At 36.7% G+C, this 12828-nt stretch overlaps 1 protein-coding gene across 2 annotated transcripts in view; it reads right to left on the bottom strand.

The window, feature by feature from the left end:
* Positions 1-12828, bottom strand: part of LOC102234533 (semaphorin-6D-like) — a 171661-nt gene that overhangs the window by 44820 nt on the left and 114013 nt on the right. For both annotated transcript variants that reach the window (XM_023345086.1, XM_023345087.1), the window contains exons 4-12: positions 10936-11150; positions 9954-10068; positions 8991-9048; positions 6730-6786; positions 6511-6612; positions 3438-3528; positions 2821-2943; positions 688-776; positions 356-445 (exon numbers count right to left, since the gene is read on the bottom strand). In XM_023345086.1, coding sequence (XP_023200854.1) covers positions 356-445; positions 688-776; positions 2821-2943; positions 3438-3528; positions 6511-6612; positions 6730-6786; positions 8991-9048; positions 9954-10068; positions 10936-11086 — 876 coding nt within the window. In that variant the 5' untranslated portion in view covers positions 11087-11150. The remainder of the gene's footprint in view (positions 1-355; positions 446-687; positions 777-2820; positions 2944-3437; positions 3529-6510; positions 6613-6729; positions 6787-8990; positions 9049-9953; positions 10069-10935; positions 11151-12828) is intronic.

Below are 12828 nucleotides of genomic sequence, written 5' to 3'. Positions count from 1 at the left end.
AGTAAGAAAGAAAAAAAATCCTTTGAGCTGCACTGCATCTAAAACTAAAGACTCCTTAGCCAAAAAAATTAGGAACAAAATTTTACAAAAAGAACAAATCAGAGCTACTCCAACATGCTGCCACAATGAGTGGTTCAATTCTAGCATATTTATAACTATGATATTTATATGCACACAGCTGCATTACATGATATATTGTTTGGAACAGTGGCTAACAAAATCACCAACAGAAATCAGAAAATTGGATTTCATTCAGGTGTCTGATCCAGGTCATCTAAATGAGGTCTTTCATCCCAACTGATCAGATACTTCAGATCATATTGAGACATCTGTAACTTTCACTCAAGAAAATCACCTTCAGGAAGGAAGTCCAGTATCTTTCCAGAACTCTGGGTGATCCTCCGTTATCATTCTTACAGACACGCGCGACTCGAGAAAACACAACCTGTGGAAATGTTTATTTAAACAAAATGACGATGAGTACACATTGTACGTAGCTCATTTAAATTCATTTAAAGAAAATAAGTTTTACTGCTTTCAGGATTACAAAAACACACCAAGCTACTGTTTAAAAAGGATTTATCGAAATATAAACTCATCTTTTAGGATTTGTTTCTGTTTTATTGTTTTAAAAAGTTTCAACCAACTTGTTTCATAGTGGAAGATAATTTTCACACATGCACATACCTTGCCCAAGGCTGTATACTCCACTGCGATCTCACTCAGGAAAAAGTAGACATAGTTACCATAGTCAATGGCATGCAGGAAATGAGGCTCTGCAGAGAGAAAAGAATATCATCTGTTTCATCTATTTTCAAGGTGCATTTTTCTCTAACATTTAAGCTTTCTTTCTGTTGTTGAAACCATCCCTGGAATGATCAGGTTGGAAAAGCAGATTCTAAGTTTTCCAGAATCCTTTTCAGAAACCCAAAGACAAGAAATAAAACATACAATATTGGGAGTATAAATTAAAAGGATTGACTTGTGAAGGACAAATTGATATTTGTCCTGAGTGGACAAATCCTAGGACCCCTTTTATTCAATATTTATATGCTCCCACTAGCTCAGGTTATAACAGGAAATAATATTAGCTACCATAACTATGCAGATGACACACAGCTCTACATTACGATGTCACCAGGTGACAATCACTGAACAGATGCTTAGAACAGATAAATGTGTGGATGTGCCAAAACTTTCTCCAGTTGAACAGAAACAAAACTGAAGTTATTATTTTTGGACCTAAAGAGGAACGATCTAGAGTCAATGCACAGCTTCAGTTATTACAACTAAAAACCAGCGATCAGGCCCGAAACCTGGGAGTAGTGATGGACTCTGACCTGAACCTCCAGAGCCACATAAAGACAGTCACAAAGTCGGCCTTCTATCACCTGAAGAACATTTCCAGGATTAAAGGACTAATGTCTCAGCCAGATCTAGAGAAACTCATCCATGCATTCATCTTCAGTCGTATTGATTATTGCAACAGCGTCTTCACAGGTCTGTCCAACAAATCAATCAAACAGCTGCAGCTGATCCAGAATGCTGCTGCTCGCGTTCTCACTAAAACCAGGAAGATAGAGCACATAACACCAGTTTTAAAGTCCCTACACTGGCTCCCTGTAGCTCAAAGAATATACTTTAAAATACTGTTGTTAGTTTATAAATCACTGAACGGCTTAGCACCACAATACATTAAATTTCTGCTGTTGTTGTATCAACCTTCCAGAGCTCTCAGGTCTTCCGGTTCTGGTCTGCTCTGCATCCCCAGAACCAAACGAGGAGAAGCAGCTTTCAGGATCTATGCACCACAAATTTGGAACAAACTTCCAGAAAACTGTAAAACAGCTGAAACACTGACTTCTTTTAAATCTCAACTAAAAACCCACCTGTTTAGAATTGTATTTGAAATGTAATCAATTACAAATTTATGGATGGAACTTGACTTAATGCTTTGTTTTGATTATTGATTCTATATTGCATTGTGTTTCTGTGTTTGTAATGATGTAAAGCACTTTGAAATGTCTTGCTGCTGAAATGTGCTATACAAATAAAATTTGATTGATTGATTGATTGATTTGGAATCCTACTGTCCGTCTTATACAGTGAACAGATTTATTATCCCTGCAATCCGGCCAGAGAAACGCTAATTTTAATTTATTTCACCACTACATGGACCAATAAGGGGAGGATATTAATGTGGCCATAACACTTATGAGTTTTAAGATCAATTATGTCTGCCTTTATAAGTAGAAAAATACAGTTTTTGCTTTCAACGGTCATTTGGGGCTTCAAAGCATTTAAAACTTCTCGCTGTAAACACCAACAATACAAGTTGTGTCTTGAAAGCAAACTGGTTTCCTTCATTTGCTTTCCATTGAGATTTTAATAGAATGTTTTTCCAACATTAAATCCGAGGCTCAGCTTTGGTTTCAGCAGGTTTACATCATAACCTAGGTAGGTGCCTGCTGTGAAGATCTGTAACACGGCGAGGGAACATACAAAGCATCTGTAGAAGTCAGACTATAGGGAGTCATTGACTACAAAGAATATTTCACACAACTGGTAACCATTGCAATTTATTCTGTTAAAAGCTGTGAATGATCTTTAAAGGTTTTTATACTGATGCAATTGTATTCAAATTAGAGAAAATAGCATGTATTTTAAATGTAGTATTAAGTTGATACATGCTGCAGGCTGTGTTGCTGAAAGGTTGGTGCCTAAATGCAATGAAGTTACTAAAGATCAAAAATAAAACGTTGCCGATGGTGAAGATGATTCCAGCCATGAAGTGATCAAAGTCATGTTTCTGCTAAATACCTCGGAGCCATTTGGAGTCATACTTGACGGTCCTGAGAACTGGTCGGCCCTCGCCCAGGCTTCTGTAGATAACAGCATCGCTTGCTAGAAAGTCCGTCATGGTGGCCGAATAGAAATCTCCCCCTGCAAACAACAGGACATTTAGTTGACAAAATAAAATTAGAAAAAAGATTTTAAGTACTATCTATTACAGGTAATTAAATGTCCAAGACAAATGGATGCTTCATTCAAAGGCTAAGTATTTAAATTTTTTTAAATTACCACCAAAAACTTGGGGATGGTGTGATCAGAGTTGGTTTTTGTCCACACATTTTATTAAGCACATAAGTTAAGAACTTCCATTTTGGTCTCACCAGACCAGAGCACCTGGTTCTGATTGTTTTATGTGCTGCATATATGGCTAATATGTCACTGTAGCATGTAAAAGCATTAGAAATTCAGTAAGTAGGAATACTTTAAGTTATTGTTTATACTTTTGTTGTAAAATCACAGTTCTCATTACATAGATTGTATTTCAGAATGATTGATGATAATATAAAGTATTTTTATGACAAACTTGTTGCACTGTTTAATATAAACTTCTAGTGATCCTTTCACTTGGTTTACTGATAACTTACCAGCAAACAATCCAACATTGGACTGAATGGACTCAAACGGACAGCGAGCCTGACCCACCACTTCCTCCCCAACCTGCTCCAAGGAGGTCATCTGAACATGAGAGAAAGAAAATCACATTTCTGCCCAACCGTCTCTAAAATAAACCAAGGAACTCAAGACACTTTAAAATAATAAAATATACATTTTAATTTGATCTTTTGGAAAGAATTTGCAGAAATATTAACAGGATGTCTGCAAATAAGATAATAACAGCATTAATCTGCTGGAGTCAGTCAGCGTTCAGCTGCAAATCACTTGGTGTTGCTGTGCTAATAATTCACACATCTTGTGCTTCATCCTTCCCTGATGAAATGAGACTGATGGTAACAGCACAGATGAGCGCATTTCAAAAACAAAAGGTCACCGTTTAGAATGCATGGCAAAACAGTTCCTTTAGTAACAAATCCCTCTTAGTTATTTGGCACACACTGCAGACAAAAAAATCCATCAGGAATCTCAGCATCTGTTTGCTAACAAAGGACAAGCTTGTGCCTGTGATAAGGTTCTGTTTCACATATTTGGCTTAATTATCATGCTGCTAATATTCAGGCTGGCCTGATAGGACTTCGATATCATCTCAGAGTCCTCCCAGCAGATGTGCCGGCAGCGGTTTTCTGAGTGTGTTAGCTGAATCTCTAACAGAGAGAGTTTAGCCTCTCGAGAAGCCTCATAAATACACCTGTCTGCTATTTTCTCCCTTGGGGAGCTGAATCCGTTTCGAGCTGCAAATGCTGAACTCCCCGACGTTTCTGCCAACCTACTTTGCCGTTTTAATTCCTAATCCAGCCCTCGGTTATTATACTTCCTTTTTTAAATCGGAGCAGGGCTTTGTTCCTTTCGTGCATACCTTTACAATTCCTTTTTGGATTTCTACAGTCTCCTAACTTTCCAACTCAAGAGATTAGCTGGATTTAACCTAAAACCCAAGTCAATATTTAATTAATATCATTTCTCCTTTTTCTTTGGTGTTTATCTCCAACAGTCTCGCCTCAACAGCCACATACAGAGTAAATAGACCCTAATTTCCACTAGTATTATTCTTCATCGTCTGCTGCTGTTGCAGCGCTTGGAGACAATGATGTTGATGAATTAAAAGGCCTCTACAAGAGTAGGGCAGGCCATATGAGCCCACATTTATAATGACTTGCTGGCCTGCATAAACAACTCTTAAAGGGATTTTGGATCATCATGGCCTCAATACAATTATAGAGAATATATAAAATTATCTCTAAGAATATCTTAAATGTTGATTTGGCAGACTGTGGTTGTTTTAACTTATAACACAATATTTCCTGAATTAATAAATGTTAATGCATAAACATTTAAATGTGTCAAACATACAAGCTAAGCTTTGAAATCATTCAAGAGAAACATGACTTTGCAGTTTCTCTAAATTCCAAATGTCTACTTTTAGATCCAATTGCTTCAAACTGGAATAAAAGCTCCTTTTCTTCAGGTGAACATGTTTTTATTCTCCTCCACTGCAGGAGATTTCAAAGCCCAAGAAGTTTCTGCTAAACAGGGTCATAAACTGTCAATCAAACCTGCAGCACTGTGGCGGAAGGGTAAAAAAAGAAACCGCCGCTCCTGAGTGGCAACTGGGATGGTGGGATTTGTGAAAGTTTGTTTGGTTTTGACAAGGCAGCCAATTATGAGAGAGGGGAAACTCCGTCAGAATCAAAGACATCATGTCCCTGAGACAGATCTTCTGCTTATTATCTAAAACACGGGAGGCAAACAGGGCTTGTAAGGAAAACAACTGAGAGAGTAATGGGTATGACTGAAAAAACCATAAAATCACAATAATCTCTTGGAGGGTTTTAATACAGAGAATTAAATAAAATGTACAAATGGAAGAAACAGCTGGATTTTTCCTCATCAAGTCACAAGTTAGAAAGAAACAAAAGAAATTGTTAGAACTTGAATTCTCTCTAATTTGTTTTTTGAGGTCTTAACTGATCTAAACTCTCTATTCATGTTGTTGATATAAAATTAGTAATTAGTAGTTCATTGTGAAATAACATATAAAGTAGTGTTCCTCTTAAAAGCTGTTATGAAATGAGTTACTGCAAGTCTTTTAGGGAAAAAAGATAACCTGATAGACAGAAGCTATAACCTAGTTACTAGATTCAACCTCTTAATAAAGGACAGCGGTTCAGTTGACATTCACCTTCAGGAAGTGAAGAAATGACCTAAAACTATCTCACACGTCCATTTATCTGCTTATTTTTCATCAGCTTACTGCAGTCCATCAATACGGATTCATTTTACAGCAGATATGATAGAACAAAATGGGAGGATAAAGTAAAAGCAGATTCAGATTCAATCCACAATAAGGGGAAATACTATAAAATACACTTATTTTTGACACACCTAATAAAAATGTAAGAATCCAGGTGACACTGTGAATGTTTTACATATACTTTTTTAGCAATTTGAGGGGTTGTTTGAGGGGTCCGAGACCCCTCTCTATGATTCCTGGTGCGTTTTAAATCTATTAAGTAAATTACAGGATATTTGCTTCTGATGTATCTGATTTGATCCATTTCATTTGGGAGTTTACATGCGGATATTTAGGATGAGATTATTCCTGCAAAGGCTACAGTAATCTGCCTTCTGTTTTTGTGCAACTCTAACCCAACCTTGACAACACATTTTACATACAACTTCCTACAAGACATTGGAAGCTAATGCAACTGTAAGCCACTGCTTGGTATGCCACTTCTACTCGACTGGGATTTATTAATTCATAATCCCTTTAATCCCTGAACCCCATAAACATTAGAAAATAAATGGAATTAAATAGTTATTAGGATTTCTGTTTCCCTTTTCTGATAACTCTATATTTTTTAAGACCTCCCAACACCCAGGAGTTATTTCCCACCATTTCAGCCTGGAAACTATCAATATTTATTGAGCTGGGAAAGAGCTCTCACAGAATGAATAAAAATGTGCTGGAAAAAAAACAAAACACCTGTGGGGTTCTACAAATGCCCTAACGAGGAAGAGCGCATGTCTGAGAAATTGTTTTACCTTGTAGTTCCGGCAGGTTGGGTTGAATGCATTAGTACCACAAGCAAACAAAGTCTCATCATTTCGAGGTACCAGAACTTTGACGTAGTTGTAGCACTCATCCTGAAACACAAACGTATATTAGAAAATATTCTTACCATGAAATTAAACCATAGAGTGTAATTGTTGGAGGCAAAATCTGGAAAATGTAGACAGAAGTCAAACAGATTAAAAACTCACGCTGTTCTTCCCCCTGACTGTACACTTGCTGACGTCTTTGGATCTCCACGTCAGCTTCTGAAACACAAGGCACGAATACGCTCAATAACAGAGTCGACTTTCTCTGGAGCTCTGGAGCAACTGGTGAAATCAGTTGATTAGAAATAACAGCAGCCACACTGATGAGCAGGAAGAAGATGAGTCATATGTGACTGCAGAGCTGCAAACACTTCAGGTCAATCAGGAAGGCAGCTGTTGAGGCAGCAGCTCAGGTAAGTGTCGGTAGACCTCAAGAGAGAAGTTTTGCTATATTTCTGTTATTGGTTCCGAACTGAACTGTTCCAGCACTTTATAATATGTTTGAGATCTTAGAGAAAGTACCAGAGTAACTAGAGATTAAGCTTAATTTTTATAACAACTGAACGCAACATAATTCTAATTTTGCTATAAAATATCACTGTCTGTCTGAAAAATACATAACACTTTTAACCAACATATATCTGAAGTGATAATTAAAAGCAGATAGGTCATGCTAACATTTATGCTTAAATTCATGATATCTCATACCACCCAGTGCCATCTGACTTATCCCTGCATTTGTGAATGAAGGCAAGAGTGAGAAATCTAGATCTAGACCTTTCTAGAATATAAAATGCTTGTGATCAGTAAATGTTAGATTTTGAGTTAAATATTCCAGCTTTAAAGTAAGATGAATGGAACTTTATCTGTACAAGATTGTTTGACAAAATGCTTTTAGTTTAAGAAAGCACAGATTAGCTGACAAGGTTAATTTTTTTAGAAAAAAAATAAATGTAAAAGTGAGATTATGCTTTCCTGATTACAGATTTTACTCTCTTAACTGTAAAATAGAGATATTGTAGTGACACTGCCAATCAAGTCATGACAAACCTTTTTTCTAGAAGCATGAGTTTTACTATAATTAAACCCACTGAGAAGCAAAACAAACATGTTATTGTGAAAATTTAAAAACATAGGGAGCTCAAGAATTCCCAAATAAAGACGAAAAACATTTCTACGACGCTAAAACTGCATACGCACAGAGATACAGAGCAGGATGTCACGTGGTTCTCAGATGCACCACTGGGATCGAATCATTGGTAACGAGTGCAACATCTCACATCAAAGAGCTGCAGTGAGCCCACCATCCCACAATACACTAGAAGGCCTATTACTGTCAGAAGCCACCCTGTAACCTTTTCCCTTTGATGAAGAGGAGGTGTGAAGATCAAAGGAAGCTTGTCCTTTGTGCTGCCTCAAATATTACAAGCCGCTTTAGTTTTGTTTTGCCGCCCTGATATTTAATAGATCTATTGTGCAATAAGGAAAAGGATTCTTTGCTGCATTGTCAGCTGTCAGCTCTAATGCTGCTCTCTTTGCTGTGAGAGAGATAACCTTATGTAAGACTGAAAATCACAATGAAGCAGAAGCGCATATATGAAGTTCACTGAACCGGCTGAAATGAACAAGTCTATTAATCATTGCATGCATGCATACATGGATATATTATTAACCTCAAAGTGTTACTATGAAACTTACTGTGCATATTTTAGATTTTTAAAAATGGAGCTCAGCAGAGTTGAGTTAAAAGCGGTGTGCCACCTGGCTCTGTCCTTGGTACACATCAGTATATTATTTTTGCTTCCATGATCTGAATTATCTAAACTTTATGTCTGCATTTTATTTTATTTTGTTTATGCTGAAAGAAAGAAATAAAAGTTCAGCTTCACTTGTAAAAGCAACTAAATATCTCTTTAACTTGAACATAGAATGGATCTGGCCATACATATCTTCAATTTATGCGTACTTTGCTCTTTCACAACAATTCCTGTCAAACAAAATATGTTTTAGCAGCAGAGTAAATGTTTTCTTTTGTTCTTCTTGTTACAAGAGTGAATATACTTCATAATAAAGTTGCTCCTAACTTTCTTATTCTTATAACTTCAGTTCTTTTAAATCTTATTCCAAGTGTTTTTGCAACACCTTTGACCGACACTGAGGGAGAAAATAATGATTTTCAAAACGGTTCAACTCTGTTGAGTGACCATGCTATTTTTTTTTTTTTTTGGAAAATAAAAAAATTACAAACTGAGTCACAAACTAGAGACTAGCAAAAACAGGGTGAAATTCAGCTGCTTTGGGGCAGATAGAGGTACACAGTCAAAGTAATTCTGACATCAAGAATACTCGGCATGTTGAAATGTTTGTGATCTCTTGAAGCAACAGATCCAAAAATAAACTGTTTATCGTATAAATTTACTCACCAGCTGTGGAACAAACTCCTCTGATGCCGTAGTGAGGTTCACAGCAAACACATGATCCCTGAAGAGTTCAAAGCATAGAGTCAGGCCTCACCGCACACACTCACTCAGATTTACTGAATTATGGTGAACAATCATAATTCACAACAAACAAATTCACAACAATGCGTCTGAAGGTGGTGCTTCAGACGCATCATATATAAATGCTTCTACATGTGGAAGGTTGTTTTTAGTTAAATCCAGTATTGTTTGCCATCTTCCTGGTTCTGGTGGTAGTAATAATAATAGAACCTGTATGTGTGGTCCCCCTGTGTATCTATACTAGTGTTAACTTTACCTTTACTTTGTTTATCATGTCTGAATATGAATATTTATCAAAATCAGAGAATAATCATATTATATTAGATTATTAGAACGTGTCCCAATCCTGTACAGTACATTCTGTCTATTTGTATTTGCTCAGTTTATTTTTCTTTAGAGTCAGTAACTACATGTGAGCAGGAAGATGCACTTTGGATGAGGGTTGTGGATGCCGTGTACCTCTTGAATTATAATACTTTCTTTGAGTGAGGCAGAACAGACCAAGACAGAGTGTACTATGAGTCTTACATATTAAATGTCAATTGCACTTAATGGCGTTTGGTAAATTGCACAAACTGAGTAAAATCTGTTTGGCTCCAATGCTTCATTATATCAGAATTTTAAGGGATGTGACTTTACAAATGAGAATACACAGACAAGTCAAACTAAATTACACAAAAGTGCTGACTGAATCATTAAAAAGGGCAACATTTTATTACGATAAGTGCTTAAATCATCATTGTTAACTTAATGATACACTTCAATCAAGATACACAAAAAAATAAAACATTTTATAGTTTGTGGCTATAGATATCCAGTACAGGGATACTAACAGTCAAGTGCAATTAGCATTAATGCCAACTGCCTTCGTTCTGACCAACTAACCTTGCTGCAATGTAAAGAATGTGATTGATCCTCAACATTCTCTGAAAGTCCAGACCCAGGCGCAGCGTGTCGTTGTCCTGCAGCAGACCCTGAAAGCCTGGATACTGGTACGACTCTGCAAACAGTTCAATATTTGGAAATGTCACTTATCAGCTTATTTCTTTGAAACAGTCTCAGTAAAAATACATCTGTGTAAAATTAGAACAAATGGACTGCATTTTCTCTGAAAAAAGAAAAATTAATATGGTAAACTACATATTTATACACTGTACTTCGATATAAATTGTTTTCCGTCAAGGTTTGATATTAAATCAGACTAAATGTTTTCCACTTTTTTATGAGATGTAATTATGAAATGTACAAAGAATTTTTAATTTTTATTGAAAATTAGATTCTTACATTTTAATCAACATGAATTAAGTTCAATGTTTCTGACAATTTATTACCAGACCTGTGGAGGTCCAAAATTTTCTTCCTGATATCTTAATGTTTCTTAGTGTTTTACAAAAGACAACAATGAGCTTAAACGTTTTTTTAAAAATATGCCATGCTTGCTTTTAGATTCTTACAAAGCCATCGTATCTTCATCATCATCAGGGATTCACAAAGGGTATAAAAAGCATATTAATCTTATTTTACATAAACTGCTAAATATGAGAAGTTTAAAAAAGTAAGAAAGTTTTTCATCATCCTTGTATTGAACAGGTAGAAATTTATTGTAATTTTAGTTGACCTAAAACAGGAAAAGTTTACTCAGATTTAATAGACAAAAAACAAAAGGTTATTTGTCTTTTTACAGAGTATGACAACAGTGATTTCCATTTTTGTTCTGAAATGAATTATTGGTGATGGCAAATTGTTAAATGACCACATCAATAAGGCATAGCTATGAACTAGATACAGATAAATTTAGCAGCATCAAAAGTTAGTAATGAGCCAACTCGTCATCAAGACCCATACGGACTCGGAGGGATTCACTCACGCTCCGAGCTGACAACATGGAGTGGCTCCAGGTCTTTGGGGAAGGATGTGGTTGAGGCCGACACAGACAGAAAACACAAACGAAGCTTGAGGATCGTTAGCAGCAACGGCAGCCGCCACAGCCACAGCCAGCCGGTCGGGGCCATTTTCATAAGAGACCTTGAGAATGAATCAGAGTGGAGGAGGTCGGTGTCAGTGGGTCATCGCGAACATCCGCTGTGAGTAGACAGAGAAAGAAAGGAGGGTAAGACTCTCAAAAGGAAGACGGAAAGCTTCCTTTTTCTCCTGAGGGTGTGGGTTTCATCTGTAGCTATAAATTAGAAGAAATTAGCATTTATCCCTGAGTTAACCGATACGACCACAGTGCAAAAGCTGCAGTCATTTACAAGCATTAGCATACTGATAGCATGTTGGAGTCACCACACAGAAACACGTCCATCATGATGAAAACAGGGCATTGCAGTTTTAAAGGAGCTGGTTCATCAGCAGAGACTCAGATCAATTATTTTCACATCCAGTATTTTCACAGAATCAAAGCGTTGAGACGTTTGTTGCACAGACAACAGAAGTCTGGAAGTTTATTTAGATAACTTCAACTGATCTGTGTTTCCTTTATTTCGATTTTGCCCGTTTTAGGGGAACCGCTTCAAAACCGAATGTTAAGACCTCAATTATTTCAGTTTCTGTTGAAATCCTCTGAACCAAAGTTGTATTTTTAAAAGCTCCTTTAACTTGCTCTGATTTCTGTCTGCAAGTAATTAACACTCATCTAAACCTCAAGGCAAGGTCAGATGATCACATCGTACAACTGTAACACCACAGAAATGAATTAGTCAAATTACCAAGGTTTTCTTGGCTTCTCACTTCTTATTTTATTCTATTTTTACCATTTTATTCATCTATTCTGTTCTAAAATACATTATTAATATACATTTGGAGTAATTGTCACTTTTTGTCTTATGTGTTCTTGTCTTGTCATTCATGTTGCTCTGACTGCATGCTGCTGAATTTCTGGCTCCTCTAATATTCATTTCTGTCTGACTTTTTCAACTCCTTGTTTCCTTTTTTATCAGCCAAAGTGACAAAGGAGAGCATGAAGGTGACACGCTTCCCTCTCGTCCCCTCTTCAATCACCTTCTTTGTGTCATCTCCTCAATCTCTTGATTTGTTCTGTCGTATGAAGTGACAAATGAAAAGAAAAAAAGGTGAACTCAGACATGGCAAAAAAAACCCAACACTTCTTTCTCCTTATCATCCTCAAAGGAAATACACAAACAGAAAAAAATGAGCAGTCGGAGTAACGACTTGTTTTTTTCTCCTCCCATTTGCGTCTTTTTCCATTTTGATCTGAAGACATCAGTTATGTTGTCTGCACTTTTCTTGCTTACTTTTCATCTCAAACTACAGACGATCCAAGCTATTCTTAATGTCATCCACTTGATTTATTCTGTGTGCATTGAACGGGAAAAGGTGGGAAGAGCAACAATGGTAAAAGCGTCAGAAAACACACATTAAGTAGGTAATGGGAAGTAATGTGGTAATTCTACCCTAGAACCATGAGATTGACCAAGATTATCTTGGTAACGGTAGAAATTTGCTATTTTGTTCAGTAAAAATGATACTGCTTTGAAAAATCCCTCAGCGCATCGCTGATATCTTGTTTCAAGCCGTGCACCTTTGATAAAACGGCTTCTGTGATGTGATGATTGCTGGAAATCTTGTACTGGAGCTTTGTGGCTTCGCAGCGTTTGAACAAACTGCTGGTGGTAATAACCATCTTTCACTCTCCCTTTTGACAGTTTAGCAGAGGCCGCTTCCCTTTTTTTCCCCTCTAACTGCTTTTTATTGGTTTTATACATGAGACAATTTAAGAAATCAGCTTTAGACTGAATTC

Source organism: Xiphophorus maculatus, chromosome 13 (genome assembly GCF_002775205.1).
Source record: "Xiphophorus maculatus strain JP 163 A chromosome 13, X_maculatus-5.0-male, whole genome shotgun sequence".
In the NCBI taxonomy this organism is placed as follows: domain Eukaryota; kingdom Metazoa; phylum Chordata; class Actinopteri; order Cyprinodontiformes; family Poeciliidae; genus Xiphophorus; species Xiphophorus maculatus.
The sequence above is the reverse complement of the archived record's forward strand: the minus strand, read 5'-3'. Positions and strand labels throughout refer to the sequence as shown.